Here is a 24,465-nt window from a genome sequence, read left to right as displayed (position 1 = left end):
CGAGTTTTTGGAGATTCCGGTTCTGTTTCGGATAATAGATGCATTTTGGATTAGTTAGAGAATAAGGAAACTCAAATCGAAATCATCTCACCAAAGTGCTCACAAAAATAGATGAACATCAAAATATTACGTATGCCTCTAAAATGTTACTATGTGGAAAGTCCTTTAATTAAACTTAATATAATTTATTATAAAGTTAACACTTGACATCACAAATAACGTATGTATAAGAACTATTTTAACTGTTTTAGGTATACCACTTGCGTTACCCAGTCAGTAATATTGATTTTCTTTCACCTTTTCCGTATTGTATAAAACTCGCACTTTGATCATATGTTATGGTATATGTACAAAAGCACACTTAATACAGGGTGATCCCGACGTACGTTCAGGCATTTAAAGAGATGGATCATTTAAAAAGAGATTCCAGACACGACATGCCTTATAAGCGAATAAAATGTTGTATTTTGCAAATATTCAATTTTTTTATTCGGTAATTGGGGTTATATGCGAGCAGTTACGAGCATTAGACAGTTTTTTTAGAATCGGCGGAATGGTATGGTACTGTCTATTTTTTTATTTTGATTTTGAATAAATATAAACTGTCTTTATTCTTTATTAATAATCAAGATATTATAAGTTGTAATACAAAAGTGGCGACATTCGCAAATTGCGCTCTTCCATGTAGCCACAAGAGCCCGGAAAACAGAATAAATAAAAGGAAATACGAGCGAATTATAATATTTAAACCCATACAATATCATACTATTATTTTATAACATTATGGCGATTATTATAACAAAACTATACAGCCGTATATACATGATAAACATAAGAAGAAGAAGAATATTGTCGGGAGGGATATTATAGCATAGGCATTTCATTAAATATTTAACTGTATATCATTTCTTCTGCATAGTGATGGATGCAAGTGCCAAGTGAACTTTATATCGGTCCTCCAGATTGAGCCAACCCGAATCAGAGAGGCACTTTTTTTTTCACTTTTATTTCCAAATTATAATATCTGCATTTTGGTGGTATTTAATAACATGCCACGGGCCGCAGACACCTCTGAAATTATTTTTAAATCATCTTCAGCTTCACTAGCAACAAAAGATAAATATAACTGAGTATCATCGGCGTATTGATGACATCCAGAATACTGCCCTGGGAAACACTCCTCTCCAAAGCAATTGAATCTAAATAAATATTTCCTATAACCACTATTTAAATTTTTAAAGGCCATCACGATAAAATTTTAACAAATAATTTCTGCCAACAGAGCTGGCAACGGTGGGTTTTGTGGCTCTTATCGTTATTTACCCTTAATAAAAGGTAATTTTATAAGCATATTTTAATTGTATTAATTTAATTATCTAAACTGCGTCTTCTTAAAAAATAATTGCCATTTAATTACGACCTTACTTTACAAAATATTAGCACTTTTCCTTGTTATTTTTGTTAGTTGCAGTCCCCGCAAGTTTTCGATTTTATTAAATAATTAAATTAACCATACTAATGTTAGTTGTTTGATAATTTAAAATATATTATATATATACATATATATATATATATATATATATATATATATATATATATATATATATATATATATATATATATATATATATATATATATATATATATATATATATATATATATATATATATATATATATATATATATATATATATAAGGAAAAGTAAATGGAGCACAATTCTTTTGTCAAAAAAGTTAAATTTGTCTTAATTGGGACTAAATTAACCCCTTACTTTGTTTAAACACTACACATTCAAGTGTAACCATAATCGACTATATATATTTTTTTCTGTTAACTAATATTTAGTTTAAATTTAACAAAATGATAATTCGTTTATTTTACGCACCACTGAAGTAACTCTGTGAATTTTGAAAATATCGAAATCCAATTTTTTAGATACCACGTATTTTAAAATGAATTTAATTTTTGTTCTTTTTTATATTATGTTTTTTATGTTATTATTATTGTTATTATTATATTAATATTCGAACACAACAAAAACCCTCGTAGAAACCAAAGACTAACATACTAATTAACAGAGTAGAGCCCATTTAAAAGTCGAAGTGTTTTCATTAAATTGTCTACGAGTAAGGTAAAAGATTTTGGTTAGATAATTTTAACGCGGCACCGAATAATTTTTTTAATAAAACTTTTCGGGGTGAAATGGTTGAAGTGTGTCAGTATTATTTTCCAAACACGATACCAATCCCAAAAATCTTTGTCCATTTCGTTACCGAAAGCAAAGCCGAAAGAAACACAATACCGTTTTCTATATGGCGCGTGTCGGCGGTGTGACGGCCGAAGTTTCTTGTTTCCCACGTTTCGTACCCTTTGCAGTGTCGTCCATTTTATCGAATCCCCTCATTCCGGTGTCGCACTATATAGTCGATCCACCCCGAAATGCTAATCGCTTTCGAAACAAGTCAAAGGCGCCCAGGATAAACGGACCTATCAGGACGAGCAACAGGACTGGATTATAGTTCGATACTAGACTTATTTTTTATTTATCGGATAAACTCGAAAGTAAATATTTATATCGTAAATATTAATGATCCTATTTTGATGTTTCGGCACGGCAATAAATATTTGCGTAGGATAAAAAAAAATTCATTATCAAAAATTGTTTAGCAAGTCGAGAACCAAGTCTCTAATTTTTACGATTTATAACGCCAATCCAAAAATACAAAAAAAATCATTAATCAAATTTTAACAAATCTTTCCGAGCTACCAACTTCTAGTGGATGTTATTTTTATATTCAATTTACGCTAAGTATACTCAGAGCATTGTCTTGAATCATTAAAGAAAGGACTACCCTTAATCTTCTTCTTCTTTCGGTGTAATATTAGGTCCCCTTAACGTTAACAATTACAATGGTGAGCCGTTCACAGTTGTTCCGCACTACGTATTCCTGTCCAGTCCCTAATATTTTTGAGCCATGACATCTGTTTCCTTCCCATTCTTCTTCGTCCCTTAATTTTCCCTTTCATTATAAGCTGGAGAAATCTGGATCTTTCTCCTCTAAGAACATCTCTCAGATATGATATTTTCATTTTTCTTACCATGAACGTTTCGACCAGCTCACGAATTGCATTGACTCTATTTAATACTGCTTCGTTGATTTCCCTAGCTGTTTATGGTATTCGGGGCATTCTTCTATGTAGCTACATTTCCAACGCTTCAAGTAAATTGATTGTAGAGGCATTTAAGGTTAACGTTTGAGCCCCTTATAAAAATATAGAACAATATAAAACTCGATCATTCTTTGCTGCAATTTTAGGTTTAAGTTTTCATTAGAGAAAAATGGTCTCATTTTTAGAAAAGCTGTACCAGGTGATTCTATTCTACACTTTATCTCCTTATCTGGGTCTAGTTGTTCTGTGATGTAGCATCCAAGGGTAACTATTTCAATGTTTTGTCGTTCTATTTATAGAGAAGGACCGGCGTGTGGTTGTCGACTAAATATTGTAAATTTTGTGTTACCGATATTCAGTTTTAGTCCTCTTTCTCCACCAACCGTGTTTACACAATCCAACAACTCTTGGAGGCCCTAAATACTATCACACAAGATGACTGTGTCATCGGCATATCTGATATCGTGCGTCGGTTATTCTTACATCGATACGAACAACTTCTGCCTCCAATACAAGTTCTCCATGATTCTCATATCTCTATCATCGATTGTCAAGAATGTTCCATACTGAACCCTGCCAAACGCGTTTTCATAGACTCTGAAATTCACATATTGCTGGATGAGTATTTAAGACAAAAAATGCATTTCATCCAGACCCCTTTCGAACCAGCTTCTTATCTTCTTTGAATTATACGAAGGAAAATTTTTGATGTGGCTCATCAGACTAATCGGCCTATACAGGTAATGGTATAAAACCCCACTTTAGGCGTTCTTCTGGTTCTTCACCAGTGATGTAAATATCGTTAAAAAACTGGACCAGCACGCTGATGTGGTGATCATAAAGCATTTGCAAGATCTGCGTTGGGATGTTCTTGTTTTCCAGGTTTTAGCTGTGTTTATGGCATATTTTAAGATCTTTGGGCATCCGTCTGAACTATTGTTATTCTGAACATTTGGGCTGTGGTCCCAAATAATCTTTTCACGTAGCTTTTCTATACTTCGAGGGTTTCTTGTTTATCAATAATTGGTTTTTCCATGCTATCTACTAGTATATTATGCATTCCAGCAAACTCTTTTACTCACTTCCTGTTTCGTGAGTTCTAATATTTCTTGCGTCATTGTCGTTTTTTATGTCTAGTTGTAACCCTTAATAAAATATAATTTTATTATATTAATATAATATTCTAAACGTTATCTTTAAAATAATTGGCATTTAATTACAATGTTACTTTTGACACACAAAATATCAGCACTTTTCCTTGTAATTTTTTTAGTTACGGTCCTGATAGGAGCAAGTCCTGATTGCAAGGACGTAGGGAAGTAATAAAGTGCACTGGACAAAAGTTTCCGATTTTATTAAATAATCAGATTAACCATATTATACCAGGTATCTCTAAAGTTAAGCTAAATAAATAAGTTACGTTCGGATTTTTTTAAATACAAGTAGTCAAACTTAGTTTATATCCAGAAAACTAAGTTTAAGAACTTAAGTTCAGGAAACTTCTATGTAAAATGACACTTTTTTTAAGTAAATGAGAAACAAGTTTTTTAGTCAAAAAGTTAAGTTTGTCTTCCGGAGCCCCACTGGAATTAATAATTTTAATTTAATTGGGTCTAAGTAAGTCCCTACTTTCCTTAAACACTGTACAATTTCATTCAATATTGATAAATATTAGCTGTTAAATTAATTAATTAGTTATTCATATTAAGAGTATTTGATGCCAGGACTGGCTATAACAGGTGATGGCTATAACAGTAAAATCTAACAGCAATACAAAAAATCCGATGCAGCAGCGGCACCGATGCAGCAGCGGCACCGTTAGGTCCATAAAGGAAGACCTTCCGTGTTTTTATTACGCATCTCTCAACATTAAGGGCGAAGAATCCCATTGCTATAATTTTATTTTGGGTTACGGTAAATCTGCTTTTTTTTGGTGAACGGTATTTATCGTGTAGGTGCTTGAACACGGGTAGATGAAAGGGAATTTTATTATCTGACAATAGATACAACATGTTTAAATAGCAATAAACCGTTTAAAATATTGCAAAACTAACTTTTTGATTCACTAATTATAGGAATTGTCTCTTGTAAAAATAATTTCAGTGTCTTTTATTTTGTATTTTATTTAATGTGAAAATTTTGATAAAGTGGAACTTTTAAACAACTCTTTTAAAAATATTTATTTATTTTGAAATCAAAACTTAAAATTTTTCTTTAAGACAATTTCTATTAACAATATTATTAATTAATTATATATAGTTTCGAAAAAAAAAGTCAACATTTAATTGCCGTAATTAGTCCGTACCGTTAATTAATGTAATTAATAAATAGTTGCGCTATTTTAAAAGTTTTGTTTTTCAATTCTTTAAAATTTTATTTTATTGCCTGATCCAGTCGAGTATAACCTTAAAAGCGCAAAGCTTAGGTGTCAATCGGAGATAATCAGATTTATGGTCACTAATAAAACAAAACCAATATTACTTGGCCGTTTAATCACGTTTCACCCCAATCGTCAACGAATTAGCGCTCAGGATAGAATCTCACAGGAAAATTTGGTTAGTGGGATACACACGCGCCAATCCCCGCCTTGATGCCAGCTTGTGCAAAAAGGAATATTCGTAAACATTTTAATTTTTAACATTCTACAAAATTGCATCTTATTATTTATTAATTAATTGCAAAAAATTGCAACGGATTGATTTTTGCTTTTGAATTATGGGTAGTCTAAATATTTTTTCTGGATTTTTCAATTATTTATATATTTGTTTAACCCTTTAACCGCTTACTAAAAGTTATTTATTTCGAATTTAAATTAAATTACATTAAATGCTAATTAATTAATTAATTAATTAATACTAAGCAGTGAAAACTACTCTTTTTGCAGTTATGATGACCATGTGGATCTGGAGAATATTACTGACTAAATCAAAACCAAATTTCATAGTTTACAAAGTTTTGAGTTCTAACTGTCATATTTTCAAGAATAAAACTAAATATTAAAAGAGAAAAGAAATCAGGAAGAAACCGTCATTAGAAATACATTAGGTCCTATCGTGTTTTTTATGTGACACAAAGGCCCTACACAAAACAGTGTGGTGTAATTAGTTCGACCAATTGTATACAGGGTTTTGAAAAAAGAGCAATATTTAAGGGGGGTGATCCTCAGATTATTTTATGAAACAAGTTACCATAAATGTAGGTCCGAAAATGCATTGTTTCCAAGGTACATTTTTTTAAAATTAATTCAAATCTTCTCACGGAGTTGTTTGAAAATTGCCAGCGTTGTTTCTAGTGATTAATTAATTAAATGGAGGTGTCAGGGGTGGGCAAATGTATTGATAAAAATGTACGCCACTGACTTTAATTTAATTTAGATACTTCTCTGAGATAGGGAGACTAAAACTATGCTTTCGTCTCTTGAATGTTTCTCACATCTTGCTTCGTCCACGAGATAAAAAATAAAAACTATTTTATTCGTCATGTGGATTTTTATCACAAATGGTTATTATAAAATTTTCTTGAAACTCACTTCATCGGTAAACAGAATCAGCATCAGTAGTTGGGGGATTTCAACCATTTTGCGCAAAAGTCGTTGACAGAACCCAATGCGTGGAGGAACTGATTGAACGTTTGGATATGGATATTGAGAATTGTAGATATTCGAAATACTTTAAGAAACTTTATTAAAAAAAAAAACTTGAACACTCTATGTCTTGAAAACCGGACCTCGTTTATGGGAACCTTTTTAATAAACACGCTGTATGATAGAAGAAATGAGCGGGTAGATTTTGCAAAATTTCCAATAAGTTATTATCATGTATGTCCTACTAAATTAATCTGCTAACGATGAAGCAAATTTTTTTTATTAAGAAACGTGTGACTAAGTAGCTAAACTAAACTCCGCGAACGGAAATACGGCAACCCCGCAAGTTCCGCAAGTCGGGGATTTCTGTAGGGTTGCTTCCTGTAGTATAGTGGTCGCGTGGACGACGGCTACCGAGTGGGGATGCACGTGGTGGGGGTAAAAACGTGACCGAACGGCGCTAGGACCGGCGTCTGATCAACAGGGTAAGACACTTTCAACACTACAAGCGACGTTAGAACACACGCTCGCATCAACTGACAGCCGTTTTGACACGCGACTGACTTCCGACCAGTGTCTTCGCGGCGTGGGCGTTTTGGTTTTTGCGCTCGCGGTGATAGTGACCCCTTGCTTACCATGGACCATTCGTTGTCTCAAAATACACCCTTGCACTGGGGTTACTCCGGCGCGAATGCCGCTTCTTCGTGGCAACCGGTGACCACTAGGGGTATCAAAAGACCTCTTTCTGAAAGTGATTGTGATGACGCATACTCGGAGGAATCTTCCAAGGAGCAGTAAGTACCACGTCGGCGTTTTAGTTTTGAATATTTCTCGCCAGCTTAAGAAAAATAAAAATAAAAACTATATATGATTCTGCTATTTTAAAAATTACAATATAATAATACAATAAATGTGAGCTTATTTGAAAGAGTTTGAAAATTGTTTTGGTAAAAAAAAATAAAAGAAAATTAAAATAGGATTTGTTAATTAAATTTTCCATATTTAATATTTTTGGTAAGGTGTTTTGACAATCATAACTCCCTATGCAGGTGCAGCAGATAAACAAATCACAACTAGACAAACAATAGAATGCAAGAGATTTTAATTAAGTAATGTTATATTTTCCATTGTTACGAACGGGACAAATCCTACAAAATTATAAAAATATTATTCTTGGTTTCCACCTGAGTTGAATTATTATATAACATTTACTTCCGAAATAATTACTAATTAGTTTAAAAGCAAATTTTACAGTTACAGTTAAGCTTTGCCCGGTGTAACAATTTACACCGCAGAATTTAAAAAAAAAGTTGAAAACTGCCTTTAATAAATTAAAATCTTCCATTAATTTTTTAAAATAAATTAAATAAAAATTTATGACGTATAATGTTTTAAAATCAATTTTAAATTATAACAAACCATTAAGTATTAAAAAATTGTAAATTTGTATGTATTAAAAACTCGCGAGAGTTTTCTACTTGCTGCTTAGAAGCAATTATATATTTATTACGTAGTAATGAGAGGCAAGGTTTAAGGAGCTTTATATGTAAATTACAGGTGATGTCAGATCTAATTTCACCTTATCAGTTGACACCCTACTTGGAAAGGTTCAGAAGTTTTCGAGCGATATTTTCAAAATTATTTTACATAAATTCATCACTTGAGGCTACTAAAATATCTAAAAAAAACTTTTTAATTGATAAACAAAACTAGACTGCATATGGATATGGTTCAATCAACGAAGCCATCTGCCCAAATGATAACGCCAACTTATGAGTAACCCCATATTAATCATTTTTTAAAATCAATATTTGTACGATATTTTTTACAAATGAGTTAATATAAATTAACAACATTTAAATGTAAAAAAGCTAGCAGAGTAACGATGAGTTCAAAACACATTTAAAAATAGCCTTCTTTTAAAATTAATTAATGAAAATAATTAACTTCGCAACATTCACTGCTCCTCCATTTTGTGTGATGAATTATATTAATGAATACAAATATAAAAATTCAAAATAAAGAATTAATAAAATCGTTTACATGAGATACAGGTACATATAATTTTCATATCATAACATTTGGGGGCTGAATTTAGGAGTTTCTTTTTGCAGATGTACTTCACCCGGTGATGCTGATAGTTGCCAAATGTTATCGAGAAAAAAACGACGGGGAGTAATCGAAAAGAAACGACGGGATCGTATCAATATGTCATTATCTGAATTGAAACGATTGGTACCAAGCGCATTTGAGAAACAAGGTTCCGCAAAATTAGAAAAAGCTGAAATTCTTCAAATGACCGTCGATCATTTGAAAATGCTGCACGCAAAAGGTAAGCACAAACTTAAAGTGTGCGGCTATTTTTATAAAAAATGAAAATTGCAACGATATGTGGAATAACAATTCGAAAAAGGTCATTACTACGCCCACTGGTGGTTCCACTTTTCGGGGACCTTTCTAAGACCCTTTTAACTGTTTTCTCCAAATGTTATCTTCAAACACATATTTTTAGACGTATTTTAGATTTTTAAATGTATTTTTTTTGCAATTTTGATATTTTATAAAGCAAAAATAGTTTATTGCTAAACGTTGTTATAGCAGCGTAAGACGTTCATCTTAGCACGTTGTTATATCGAAGTTTTTCAATAACGTTTAAATGTAGCAAATAAATAATCGTGAGGAACTAAATAATTATGTGGGCAGTATTAAAATGCATAGTAATAGCAGGTGAAAAGTGAATGAAAAAGGGTTAAAAAGAAGTGGCGTGGGAATAGGTGGTTGATATGGCAGACCAGCTGCGTTACACTATTCGCCAGCCTCGTGGGAACGTTTTGTGAACCGCTGAGTTATCGCAGATAATTCGGGGCAACAGGTTTATACACTAATGTTTATATTACGGTCCTCTGTCACCCCACATTAGGGAGTCGGGTTGGTTTTGGTAATAGATTCCGATCAATTTGCTTCCTCAAATTTTTTTTCTGTTTATATGTAGACGTTTGAGAAACAAAAATTATTATTTCTTAAAAAAAATGTTTACCGTCCTATACTTTTCTGTAAATGTTGACAGGATGACAATTTAAAAAACTATTTTAGTATTTTAGATTACTAAAATCTTTAGTACAGAGAAAAAACAAATTCGAGCAATCTTTACATTATTTTTTTCCCAATAATTTTTTGTGTGGATGTGGATGTTATTTTCTTTCACTAATTTTAACTCTTTCCGAACTTAGGAACTTAGTAGGACAACAATCCACTTATTTATAAAATTGGTGTGCAGGGTACTTAGTACCTACAATTTGAATGTTTTCAGCCGATACTTGTTGAAAGGTAAAATCCATATTGTTTTTTTTAGAAAAAAAAATACTAAAACTTTCACATCTATAGAGACATAAAATCACTTTTACAACGCAGGATTATTAAGATCTAATTTACCATTGAAACGAATATTTGAATTTTTTAATTTGTTAATTTCCAAAGGTTAATTTGTGCCCTTTACTATCAAAATGTAAAATTTGAAAATCTTGATTGAAACTATGGTTATATTCTCATAAAGAATTGCATAGTTTTTAGTAAACGAATAAATATATATATGTGAAAATCTTAGTAAACAATTTGTTTTCTTAAAAAAAAACCATAATGAAACTGCAAACTATTACAAACAATTTTCAATCGGATTGTACTGTTTATAACTGACAGAACAAAGGGCAGGAAATTTTTTGAAAAATAGCAATTGTTTTCATTTGTTTCGTTTCATTTCAATGAAAATGCTAATTTTTGCAGAGTAATAAATAAATATATCACGCTAATTGGAGAGTTTAAGTTTAGTAGAAGTTTTAAAAAAGGTCCATTTAAACTTAATAAATGTCAATTCCTTTTTTCAAAAACGAATAAACCTGCAAATATATCAAAAAACGCCTGAATTTATTTTTGAGTTTTTATTGGCATTTTAAACAGTACAATGTAGCAAATAATAACCAAAATAAAACTGAAAGCTAACGCATTCGTAATTGTAATTTGTTTTTGAACAAAAAAAAAAAGAAAAAAGCAAACGCCAAAAACCTGATATTTAATAAAATGAACTAGTCAATAGAGAAAAATAAATTTTTGTTGAAATGGTCACCTGGTAGAAGCAAAGCATTTTTTAGAAATTTATTTATAAGTACATCGATAAATATGTCCTTGAAGTAAGAAAAACAAATCAAATTTGGTTAAAAAATTCGTTTCAACGTGTTTATTTGACATAAATCTTCAAAATAATTTTATGATTTTAATAAATATTGGTTCGGTTTGAAAGGCAATTTTATGGTTGCTCTCGATATAATTTTCTGATTTTAATGCCCACATTTGCATTGTTTATATGTTTTATCATTCAAATTAATTATATGTAATATATTTTTTATAACTTACAGCATTCTCTCTTGGCTGATTTAGTGAGACATTTTTTGAAACGACTGCAATACGAACTATTACCGAAGCCCACTCCGCGTATATATTAGAAAGGTGTACATTTCGAAAATAAAAATGAAAACCTTAAAAACGTCCGGTATTGCAATCGGGATATTTTGTTTCAGGTTTGGATTCGTTGGCCTTCGATCCGCACAAATACGCGGTCGATTACCACGGAATGGGCTTCAGAGAATGTCTCGCGGAAGTCAGCAGGTATTTGGAACGAATCGAAGGTATGGACGCGCAGAATCCCATGCGTCTGCGACTAACGTCACACCTTCAATGCTGCGCAGCACAAAAAGAATTAGCTTTAAAACAGGCCGCTACCGCGCCGTGGAGTTACGGAACCTCACAACCTCCCTACCCAACTCCTTTAAACCCATTGTCGCCGCCGGTCGGAAATCATTCCGCGTTAAACACCCACCAACCACCATTACCGCCACCGATTCACCATCAAACCATGCATCACGATTTGGGTCATTACGACATATCGACGTCTTGCGCGCAAAGCACTGCGCCTGTACCATCGAGCGATGCGAGTCGACTCGCACCGGCGACTTCCATTTTAACTCCCCTCACCACCACCACGTCATCGGCGTTAACGTATAGTCCCCACCATCAATACCCTCCACCCGTTAATGCGTTCGGGATACCTTCTACGAGTCACCACCAAAATTATAGCCAGAGCGTTCCTACGTCTCAGGGTATGAAACCCTATCGACCTTGGGGCGCAGAAGTAGCGTATTGACAGTGAAGTGTAAATAAATCATGTCGCGGAAAAGTGCCCCTACCTCTAGTGCAAGTTGCCTTATGGATTGCCTTAAATAAAAAATAATGACGCGAAACAACATACAGAAATACCCGCCGCCGTAACTGATTTTCATAACTATTCTCATAATACAGTATAGTCTCTTTAATTGGATCTAGTAAACTTCCTCTATGTCAACAAACACATGTTTTTTCAGTAGTAGTACTGGAAAACACAAACCAAGACAAAAATTATCATAAAATAGTCTAACGAAAATCAGTCTCGGTTTGTTTGGGTCGGATTAGGGAGTCTTTACTGTATCGTAAACAGTTTCGGGCTGTGCTGTATAGTAACGACGGAGACGCGTGTGTATTTATCTTTTTACATTTCCGAGTGATGAACATGCACGACAGAGGCTTTAGTCATTTTGTACCTAATAGTCATAAGAATTTATTTATATGATTGTATTAAAGTTAATTAGGCGAGAAATAGTATACCGGAGGTACCATATTTTTGTGAAGAGTTTATATTGATCTCAGACCACGTGAAATTTATTGTGATTTGGAGATAAGCATACCAAAAATATATATTTAAAAAAAAACTTTGCTTTGTTTTGATCGCGAGACAATCGACTTAAAGTCGCTTCAATATATTATTTTGAATTGCAACTGTTACATCTCTAAAAAAATTGCGTGTCAAAAATATAGCAACCCTAGCTTTTAAGGTGGAATTAGACTTTTAATGAACAAAAGGTCTTGAAGAATAAAACTTGATTGAATATTGTTTGTTTCTTGAGGTGTTATATCGCCAAAAGCGTGTGCGTTCTAGAACTCTCTCTAGAATATTTTTTTGTATTCGGATCACTATTTTGGGTGAAAAACCTGGTTTAATATCCCAGCTGCTTGGAACTCTAACGGTTATTGTGCTTTGCCCTTTCATTCGTATATTAAGGAATGTCGCTTTGTTAAATATTTAGCAGAGTATAAAAAATGACCTAGGCGAATTCGAACAATACATTGAAAAGATTGGCGAATACGTAACAGGCCAACCCCTTTCTTTTTTGCGCAGCCAAAACCTGTTTTTCACACCCTGTAACCTATCACACGTGAAATATTCACAATAAGAGGATGACCAATGTCCGGCGTATTAATGGATATTGTATTTTTAGGTTTTCGTATTATTATTCGTAAAATGTAGCAAAGCGTCCGTTATTTTGTAAAATATGTAAGGAGAACACGTGTCGCAGCCACGTGGTGTGCGGGAATTACAGGAAGTCCATTAGTTGCGTATTTAAGCTGATGGATGTTTGTTGTTATCTACTCGACCATTAAAATGGAAAAAAATTGGTCAACCGTAGTTAACTCCCTGTCGAGTTTGGTTTGGGAAATAAGTGAAACAATGGAATCGAATTATAAAGACGATTATTTTTGAAATGTTAGACCGTAAAGTATCCAATTAAAATTAATTCATCATCTCGTTGTGTTTTTATAACATAATCTCTAATCAAGTTGAAAATATTTAATATCAGCCCCAATATATTTCGTATTTTATATATTTAATAAGAAATTTAAAATTATCACTCGTAAAATTTATTTTTCCACAGGCGGTTAATTATTAATTTAACTGAATTAACTGTATGCCACGCTTGGCTGGAAATGCACTTGAGTTTCATGTGGATAAGCCCTAATATGTATAATTTTATTTTTAGAACACACAATTATGCTTGGCAAATATATTTACAAATAACCTGCTATTTATAATACAACTTCATTTGTAAATTTTAGTCATGGTTCGAGTAGTCAGAACTTATTTTGAAGAACGAGATTTGCCACAGCTATCTGAAAGTAAGTGAGATTCAAATTTTGTACACTAACTACTTGACAATCAACATAGGTATAATACGATCAAAAATATAGTGCACTTATTGATTTGACGTTTTAAGTAATTTACAGTACCTTAACCGCAGACTTTCGCAGGACCGTGGCAAAACCCACCCCAACAGATGTTTAATCTAAGTAGATAAAAACTTGAAATTTTTATTTGAAACGTAAATGGACCTTTTTATATTTAATTAGGTTTTGATGCAACCATCTTTAGAGCCAGCATGCAAAATAGTTATTCTTTTACCTCTTTTTAATGGCACGCTCACACTTATCAATTGAGTCAACCCAACTCTTTTCCGGGGTATCATAAGTGTCGAACCAGGTTTCATCCAAGGAAATAATTGGCATTTGTTGTTCTCTGTAAATCCTAATTTTTTCTAGATACTCCCTTTGTGAATCTCTTAAATCTAAAACCCACGTGTTGAATGCACTTTCATAAGGTAGTTCTGCCACATTTAACACCGGTTTCATCTTTTTCATGCTTCCTAATTAAGATATCTAATGTAGGCACGCTTTGCTACCCTTATAACTGGTAAATTTTACGCAGTATTATATCTTGATCTACACTCGAGAAAATGTCAGCACCCCTGAAATGGGATTATTCACTATTTTCCATACAGTTGATGTTGGAATTTCCGTCAATGTGACCGTTTCTTCTAAAGATGCTTGCTTGCTGACACCACGTTCAATGAGAGTCAAATAAGCATTGTTTATAACTTCCTTAGTCTCAATAGAATAGTGTTTTCTACATTTGGGAGGGAGCATCTCCTGAGATACACTAGACTAGCACATATTTTACATAATTCGCACACGATTCAACACATGCTGTATTACACACGAAATAAGAATGGTTACTAATAAACTTAAACTAAGTAGTACACCAAACCAAAGAATATTAAACACAGGTAGGTATAAAATTATTTTCTATTACGGACCACAATTTTACCTGAATTTAAATTCCGAAACTTTGGGTAATAATCCTGTTGCATTGTATGTTAATGACCACCCTTGGATAATTCAATTCAAAAGCAATTGGTCACTTTCTTATATCTATGAACAGAATAAAAGAAGAAAATATTTATCGAGAATGATTAATGGTGGAGTTGATCATTGAACTAGGTGACGACAGTAGCAATAGTGACCATTTTTTAAGTGACTGATACTTATTATTACATTTAATATTCTGCATATTAATAATGATACTATGTAGAAATGTAATGAAATAGAATGTAACAGATTGTTATTTTGTACGAATTTTTTATGTACATGTTTCAAGAATTGCACTGATATCTCGCTTGTTAGTGTAGGTAGATAAACTCCTAGGATGGCCCTGGAATTGTTACGGGTAAGGGTCTGCTCGGCATGTGGTTGAAAAGCATTATATTTCTGGTCGAAGTATACGATACTATGGGATACGGCTAAGCTTTATAGTTCAATAATGATTTATAACTCTCTCGTATTAGGAAATAGAGCATAAATACATCAAATAGAACAGGTCTTAAATAATAATAATAATAATAATAATAACAATAATGATAATAATAATGTTTATTATTACAAATTATAAAATTATAGTTATATAAAGCTATTCAAAAAAATAATGGGCCTTGATGCAGCTTCTTTCTGGCTGTTGAAGCTAACTAAATACAATATTTTCCATCAGTTCAAAATACACTTTAGAGTTTTTGTGTGAGCAATGTGGAATATGTAATATTTACTTGTGAAGAATAATAAATAAGAGGGGGTGGTGGGACCTCATAAAATTAATTTATACATACAACAAAATTTCTTAATGATCCTTTATTTTTAGATAGTGCAATTTTGAAAAATTTTCACAGGTAATCATATCGACTTTATAAACATTTCTTTATGACTACGCGAATTATTTAAACCAAAACGTAAACTGACGATGGTACACAAATCAAGGAACCATTACATCAATTGAACCAAGTATCTACGCGGCATTTATCATTAATTTCCAATTAATTTATAGCACATTAATAAAAATATCGATCGATACCGCTAGCGGGACAAAAGCATTGGCGTTTGAAAACACGACCCACTATTTAATAACATTTACATCTATCTTGTGACGTTATTCGCGTACCAAGGACAGTTGGGTTACCCAAATTCCTCAATTATTGTTTACTTAAAATACTGTGGATACTACCTGGAATCAAATGTGTAAATTATGACGCTTTCTACGACATTAACGGGTTTAATATCTAATCATTAATTTAGAATAATTAAAATGCAGGCCTGCATATTTGTTTCGATTCTGAATGTGATATTTCTTAATAGCAGTCAGATTTTAGGATTTTAGTGTACAGCTTCCAACTGTATATTTATGAACATAAAAAGGTAAGTAAAAAACTGCTTCGGGTGGAATTTATTACACTATAAGGTAACTAAGTGTCTTTAATGTTGAGTACGCAAAAATCACGGTATTTTGTATTTTTTTTTAAATAAGTGTAAAGAGTGAGTAGTTAGAGGCTGTACACTAAAAGCTGGGACACCTCGAAAAATTATATGCATCCGACCACCCGAAGGACGAATCGTAGTGGTGCGTAAAAATCCTTTTTACGTATAATATCGAAAACTATTCATCCCCTTCTTGGTAGGTGTCATTGGAAGCAAGTGGCGTGTGTGCAACGGTGGCCTGAGCATGGCTTAAGCGTATGAGAGTCGACTTCCCAACTATTTCCCACGATTTCGCTACCCCAATCCATATGATTACCAACCCCGTACACCTTAGTATAAACTGCTAACGTAAATGCGGCTGATATTTGCGTTTCTCTCTTTTATTTGTTATACATATAAGCGTGTACGTGCATGCGACGACCGTGTGGTACTTTCACGAAATTAGGGTGGGGAGGAGTCATTTTTTGTCCCTTTTTTTCATTTTTATTTAATACACCGACGAGTTTCTTATTATATTCGGAGAAGAGGGGCTCATTTATCGGTTTTTTAGGATTCCAAAATAATCATAATTATAATATTTACTTTCATTAGGCTTAGGAACGAACAAATAATGTTAGGTCAAATGCTTGATTTTTCGAGATCTTAAAATTTTAAAATAATTATCGATTTTACATTAGTTAAGTTTTTGGGACAAAAAGTGCTTATTTCAAAATTTGGCGCTGCATTTAAAACAAATACTTACATATAACAAAAATTAAAAAGCATATAATAATAATGGTTCGTAACCATTTCTTTTAAATAAAATTTTCCCTGAAACTTACGTCAACAGAGAAATTGCCAATTGTTTAAAATACTGCATTTCGGGAAAAAAAAAAATCCAAAAGACGTTTATCACTTTAATAAATAAATTAAAATAAACAATTATGTTTTGAAGATTGTAATAATTTTAGCTTAATTTTGAATTTGACATAATATAAAATTTAAGCTATTATCTTGATTCGGGTTTAAAGGCCGTCGTCGGTTGGAATTACTTCCTAACGTTTCGCTAGCACGTAGTCTACGTCCAACATCGGAGATGGAAGGACCTCTGAAGAAGCTCGCCACTCGTGCTAGCGAAACGTTAGGAAGTAATTCCAACCGACGACGGCCTTTAAACCCGAATGAAGATAATAGCTCATCAACAAACCGCGAAAGCCTTAACCAATTTATTATAAAATTTAAATAAAAATTTTTGTTTTCGGCATTCGTTGTCAAGTGGTGGTTGAGTGGCGTGGTGCAAATTATAGACGAAGGCGATAAATTACAATTTCAAGAATATTTTTGTTGACACAACCTTCTAAACCGATAATCAATTTTCCTCGATTTCTAACGCTCGCAGCTACAACGTTTCGTTAGGAACAAAAGGTGAAATTTGCCAAAAGATTATGGCGTATCTATAATGTTATAGCCATGCCTACAATAAACCGCACGCAGAAAAAATAAATATGTATGTAGAAAAGCCGGGCATTTATTGAGATCACAATACATAAGAAATCAAGGTTGCTAATATTTGCTAAACATTCCGATCCATGCACCTCGTCGTAAACCACAAGCACGCATATTAAATTCAATAAATCAATGGATGATCTGGAGTTCGACATTAATTGTATTCATCCAATCGCGATTATCTAACTTTTATTATTTGTAGATAAACGAATTTTATCCCGTGACCTGAAAAAATTTGCGGGGAAATAACGATACATTAATTTGCTTTCGTCGTAATTGAAACCGAAGAAATGTGGGGGTTTTTGATTTACTTACGCACTCGCCATTAGTGAATTTAAAACAACCTTGTACAACGAACGCAGCCGCGGTAACTTCCCACTTAAAGGATAAAAAATACCATCACCCGTGATTTATTATTATTAATATTGCGGACGAAAAACAAATGTCCTATTTTAATTTACTCGTTCACAATCGGTTTCGAAATGTTTGTTGACGTCATCGAACGAAAAAAATTCTTGGCGGCCAATTAAAGTTAAAATATAAAATTAAGATTTCAACCTTACCCGCATAATTGCGTCTCATTTTAAACAAAAAAAAAATAACGCAGATCGCGAATAGGTAATGATTGTTATTGACTTATCACGTCAATAGCATTTGTAGTAAATACATGTATTGTGGCGCATACCTTTGTTATTTGTCAATATTTGAACCACATCCGAAACGGTTTACTACTACTAAAACAAATGCAAACAGTGACAATCTGAATTGTGCTTATTAAACAAATAAACGCGTGTCGTATCTGAGTGATCATTGTCGGGCAAGAATTAAACGAAGTTTCGAAGTATCTTACTGGATTGCTTCGTTTATTGGCAAATACGGATTATGTTATATATCCCTATTCTTGCAAACTTTTTTTTAAATTTAAATGTTACATAAACCTTTAGAAAATTCACATTAGCATCCCGTTATATGTATAGGGTTCATATTTGTTCATTCATTTCTCTATGTCGAGATTAAAAAACGATTCCAAGTGAAATTTGTTTCTCAAAAAGAAATTATTGCAAATATATTTATATGAAAAAAATGTCTAAAAACCTCATTAAAATAGGTAGTAAATAAAATGGTTTTACAATTCCAATTTAAACCGACAGTTTCATATTATAAACCTTCAGAAAACACTCACACCAACACACTACACTCACATATTATGGTATATTTATTGTTTTTCATTTCTGCAACTGACTTCTTAAAATTAATAAATATCTATCATTTTTATTAATCCGTTTTTTACGTATTCTTCATCAACATCACATTTCTCTACACATGAAGCTAGTCAGTTATCTGAAGTTATATATGAAAGCGTAACGTATTTATAAATAAATGTTAAATGTTTTATATACCTATCCATATGAGAATTGTTATACATTTTCTTCAACAACTTAATAAAATTGGAAGTAAATAAAATGGTTTTAGAAGTTTTTTTGAAAAATTTAAACCCAAAGGCATGGATTTCACTGATAGTCCTTTTTTTTCATATTATAAAGCTTTAGAAGATTCTCATCCCGTTATATGTATATATTGTTTTTATTTCTGCAGCTGATTCTTTTAACTAAATAATTATCTATCATTTTTATTAACCCTTTTTTTAGCAAGTCAGTTTTCTAAATAAGGTTATTGTTTTATATACTTATCGAATATAAAAGGTGTCTCCTGTTTTTTTTTATACATTTTTTTAACTCACTTATTCATAAAAGTTAAGTTTTAAATAAACTTGGTAAACTTCACAAAGGTTTCAAAAATTTATTCCACAAGGTAATTCCAAAGAGCCGTTTTGTTGAATTGTTTAAATCAAAACCGGAGGAAGTCCACTTTTTTGGTGAACTATATTAAAAAAAAGTCATTCAAATTCATATGGTTTTCAAAATATTACAAATATAATTATCGTAATATTTTCACTTTACGTTTCAATGATTTAAAAAAATCCTTAAAATCTGTACCCAATAAAATAGTCTTAATGGTCTTTTAAGAATTTAAACCGCCAGTAAAAATTTATTGAAATGTTTAAATGAAAATCAAAGATAATTTCATTTTTTTTAGTAAATATTTAAAATTGCAAAGTGCAAGTCGAATTGAGGCAATAAACAAATACGATAATGTATATTGCTCGGGTACAATACGGCAATTAAATTATCGGTACTTTTTCAATCGAATTATCAACAAAAATGATGGCATTAATCCGCCCTCCCCACTGATACCCCCCTCCTTCTACTATTAAAAAACCGAGCGTGCGAAAATGTCGGGAAACAAAAACCCATCTTCGTAAAATAAAGTTGCGACTGTGGGAAAACGAATTACATTTCCTCTGTAGCTGGTTATATAATTAGACTTTGAGGGTGTATTAAAATTGGGGTGCCGGAGAGTCAAGTGTGTAAATCGACTACATGGAAACGGAAAGGGAGGGGACGAATTCACTAATAAAACTGTGAGAACCTCGGCGAGGAGTTCATTCATAAACTGATCGGGTATGAGATTGAATCGCGTGATAGAAAACCGACGAAATAATATATCGTGTTGAGTGCGGCAGTAGATTCGTTGTTAACTGCCAGAATGTCTTTTAGAAAGTTCTTCAGCGGTGCAGGCCAGAACTGTTTAAAGGTACGTCGTTTATTATTTATCGTTATAGGTGAATTTAATTTTTTTCTTTTCAAAGGTTCTTAAAAACTGGAGCACCAATTTACAAAACAAGTACAAGAAGAGGTGCCATAACTCCACCTATTCGTTATCTACTTACGGTCGTGGTAGCGTTTCGACCGAAATAACAATATTGGATTACGATGTCACCCCATGTATGTGCCATCACGAGATAAACGAAATAAACGAAAACAGGTTCAACGAAAAAATCGAGCAAAGATGGACCTGCAACTATTATTAGATTGTAAAATTAAATTGTGCATAGCGAGTGATAATTTATTTTTGTATGGATATTGTGGCTGTGATTTTTATAAAACATTTTTTTAAATAAAGAAATGAGTACGTAGAGAATGTTTTGAATCGGATTTGCGGATAATGTACTCTAGTTTGCACAGAATTAACACGTATAAGGGTTTGACTGACAAGCGAAATTGGTGTTAATGTTCTGAGTTATTCGGTGACGTTAATGGCATCGGCAGTCGGCATGTAAGAAATTATAGGCTAAAATATTTAAAATAAGTTAAAACTGACGTTGCCTACATTACTACATGGGTTTGTTTATAATTTTTTGAACCGTACATCTGATACGTTTATTTTTCTATGCAAGTTTAAGGAAAGTTCGTCGGTAAAATTGCGTATAATTAGTGTATTACCTTACCTAATTACAGTTATTTTGAATAGATCTCTAATATCATTTTTGAATAATTTAAAATAGCTAAATTAACGAATACATGCCATTGTCGACTTTAATTAAAAAAAAAACACTTAAAAATCTTATTTAACTACATATTTCACCAAGTTTGTTGAAAACTTGAGAGGACTACTTTTTTATCCATTAATGAAATTTATTTATAGATAAATTTATCTCGCCTTTCAATTAGCTGTAGGGGACTCACTTGCTTCATATAATACAATTATTGACTTCAAAATAAAATCGGTTGTATTGGAAATAGTAAATATGGACCTTATATTACGGGATGCTGGGTGTGAGATTGAAACAAATACCTATGATTTATATACATTAGAAGCAATTGCTTCTGAAAAATTTTCAATCAGTAATGCCTATCGCTTGAGATAATAGATTAATTTTGGGAATATTTTAAATATTTTTTATCTATAACATCTATAAGGGTAGGCTCTATTTTAATTAATTAATAAAAATTCGATGCTTCATTAAAAAAAAACAATCACACAAACAAATAGACATACCCAGTATGATCTAAATAACATCTTTTAAATTTCTGATCTTACCAAAGAAAGTTGGTAGCTATTCAACCAGAAAAATAGAATTCTGGCTGCAAATCCCAAAAAACCTTTTCGCCATTATAATTTTTCTCCGTTTAGAGATATTGATTAAACAATTTTCTTTTCATCGGCTTAGATTTTAAAATCGTGACAACTTAGAGGAAAACAGTTTCTGCGTAATAAATAAAGCGCAATTTGACGTAATGTTATTGTTATGAAGATGCTGAAAAAGTTACGATTTTCCCTATTTCGTGCCGATTGAAAAATTAACTTGCGAAATATTTAACAGTTCAAACACACCAATATATAGATGATGAGTTTGAACTGAGGTGACTTTTACTTTTTAAATAAGAACTAAAAGTTCAGATTTTCACGAAATTATATATTTTCACATGACAATTGTTTCGACAATACCGTGTCTTTATCAAATGTAATATTTACAAACTACCTGCTACTATATATAACGAAAAATGACAATAAAACCTTAATTAATGTGGTTGTGAGAATTTACGTTTAATAATGGAGAGGTATTTAAATCTATTGATCGTTATGCAATACATTTATTTGAATGTCTCATTTTGTTAATCTTAAATTGTCGTCAAAAATGTGTTTTTCTGTGTTTAAGTGTGTAGCATAATTAGAATCTAGACTATTGTTTTTAAACGCTCTTTTATGTTCGTTAATGCGTTTCTTGAAGGATGTACTTGTTTGTCCAATATAAATTTTAGGACAAGTCAACCTGTAGACACCTGATCTTTGAGATTTTGGACATTTCGTTTTATTGTTTTTTAAAAATTTTCCTATTGCGTTTTTAGTTCTAAAAGCTATTTTTAAACCACATTTTGACAAACGTTTTGGAACTTTTTCACTGGGTTCTCCTACGTATGTAATTTTTTTAACAGAAAATTACAACAAAATACTTAATATGATTAAACAAATTGCACTGAACAACGGCTACAATCCGTCCATTACCGATAAAATTATAAATAAAAAACAGATACAGACAACAGCAAACTCTATTTATCCGAAACCTACTACAGAACACGAACAATTTAAAACAATTACATACATAATAGAACCTAGTGAAAAAGTTACAAAACATTTGTCAAAATGTGGTTTAAAAATAGCTTTCAAAACTAACAGCACAATAGGAAAATTTTTAAAAAACAATAAAATGAAATGTACAAAATCTCAAAAATCAAGTTGAAATGCGGATCTTGTCCTAAAATTTATATTGGACAAACAGGTTTAAACACGATAATCTAGATTCTAATTATGCTACACACTTAAACACAGAAAAACACATTTTTGACGACAATTTTTTGATATTTTACATACAGCCACAAGAAGTAGAAAATTAAATTTATTGGAAGCCACGGAGATTAACAAAACGAGAAATTCAAATGTATTGCGTAACGATCAATTAGATTTAAATACCTCTCCATCATTAACCTTAAATTCTCACAACATTAATTAAGGTTTTATGGTCATTTTTCGGTGTTATAGTAACAGGTAGTTTGTAAATATTACATTTAATAAAGACACGGTGTTGTCGAAATTTCGTGAAATTCTGAACTTTTAATTATTCTTTATTTTGATAATGAAATTAGTATAACCTTTGCCAAGATCCATAACTGTTTATTGCATTTTTCGTATAATTTTCAATTTGTTTGCCGAACAAAATGGTTTCTGATGTGGGAAGAGGTCGGGACTGTTCCCCAAGGCAAAATATTGAAAGTATTAAATTCGGCCATCTTTGTCACGTGTCCGGTCTTGGAAAAGGAAACAATTGAATAGATTCGAACGCGTGCTGGCCACGCGTCAATGACGTCATAGTGGATTGGAAATCTTTGTGAAGCATGGTACTTTGATATACCGAGAAGGTATTAAGAGTGATTCATAAAATACTAGCAAATAATTGCTATTAGGTTATGGATTTTAAAATATACCGACCGGGGCTTTTCGAGTGTATTTTCAAACTTGGGCAGGGATGTTTCAAATTACGATAACGGTTAATTTTGTCAACCATTCTTATCCACAATTTAATATATATAGTACTCATTTCAATGCTCCATAACTCGATAACTCGACCAATGTAGAAATCTGTCGTCTATAGTCATTTATGATAGAAAACAGCAAACAAAATTGGAAAGTATCTTAAACCAGTATCAGATTTAACAGTAAGGTTTAACGTATTCTATCGAATACAGATATAATGTATTTGTTAGAAAAATTGTTTTGCTTGTCTACTAACTCTAGATGCACCATCGTTTTCATATATATAAGTTGAAATCTTTAAAAACAAATGAGTAAAAATGAATAAACATATTATCAATAAAACGTATACATTATACACATGACTAAAATGTTAATTCACTTGTACATATCTACTAAAGATATTATTTTTAATTTTTAATAATTACGGAGAGTATATACTTATGTAATGGTCTCCAAAACTAGCAGTGACTGATTAACGAGGGAGTTGCCGTATGTTTTGTTTCCTCGTCTTTTCTTTTATTTTCGGCAATAAAAAATAACATTATTACATTACTTTCAATGTAAGACGTATAAGAAGACACCTAAATTTGTTTTCTTTGCAATTTCATTAGTTACACCTACTGTTCAAATTTGGGTTGAATATGCAATTAATAGTTTTAGTGTAAAATTAAGATTTTAATGGTACGAAAAACAAAAATTATAGAAAACGTAAATAAATTTCATTATTTCGCAATGATAGAAGTTATCTACTTTTTGGACCATTTCCGTAAGATATAATATCCAGGAACAATT

At 31.9% G+C, this 24,465-nt stretch overlaps 2 protein-coding genes across 6 annotated transcripts in view; one reads left to right on the top strand and one right to left on the bottom strand.

Annotated features, from left to right (window-relative positions):
• Positions 1-24,465, bottom strand: part of LOC132708799 (aspartyl/asparaginyl beta-hydroxylase) — a 39,194-nt gene that overhangs the window by 5,082 nt on the left and 9,647 nt on the right. The window contains exon 1 of one of the 5 annotated variants that reach the window (XM_060681375.1): positions 7,392-7,519. The exons of the other annotated variants lie outside the window; for them this stretch is intronic. The gene's annotated coding sequence lies outside the window, so the exon portion shown is untranslated. Of the gene's footprint in view, positions 1-7,391; positions 7,520-24,465 lie in introns of those variants that run through there. 5 annotated transcript variants of the gene reach the window in all.
• On the top strand, positions 7,393-12,446 carry LOC132708801 (hairy/enhancer-of-split related with YRPW motif protein). Its single transcript, XM_060681382.1, has 3 exons — positions 7,393-7,550; positions 8,871-9,088; positions 11,328-12,446. The coding sequence occupies exons 1-3, from the start codon at positions 7,393-7,395 to the stop codon at positions 11,948-11,950; spliced, it is 999 nt and encodes a 332-aa protein (XP_060537365.1). The 3' UTR covers positions 11,951-12,446.

Source organism: Cylas formicarius, unplaced genomic scaffold (assembly GCF_029955315.1).
Source record: "Cylas formicarius isolate icCylForm1 unplaced genomic scaffold, icCylForm1.1 PGA_scaffold_12__32_contigs__length_19106922, whole genome shotgun sequence".
Taxonomy (NCBI): domain Eukaryota; kingdom Metazoa; phylum Arthropoda; class Insecta; order Coleoptera; family Brentidae; genus Cylas; species Cylas formicarius.
This window is presented reverse-complemented; position numbering and strand designations above follow the sequence as displayed.

Bases quoted from the DNA above. Each gene is read 5' to 3' on its own strand.
- LOC132708801 (XM_060681382.1), top strand. From the start codon at position 7,393: ATGGACCATTCGTTGTCTCAAAATACACCCTTGCACTGGGGTTACTCC. The intron at 7,551-8,870 runs GTAAGTACCACG...TTCTTTTTGCAG, and splicing joins GAGGAATCTTCCAAGGAGCA to ATGTACTTCACCCGGTGATG. The intron at 9,089-11,327 runs GTAAGCACAAAC...ATTTTGTTTCAG, and splicing joins GAAAATGCTGCACGCAAAAG to GTTTGGATTCGTTGGCCTTC.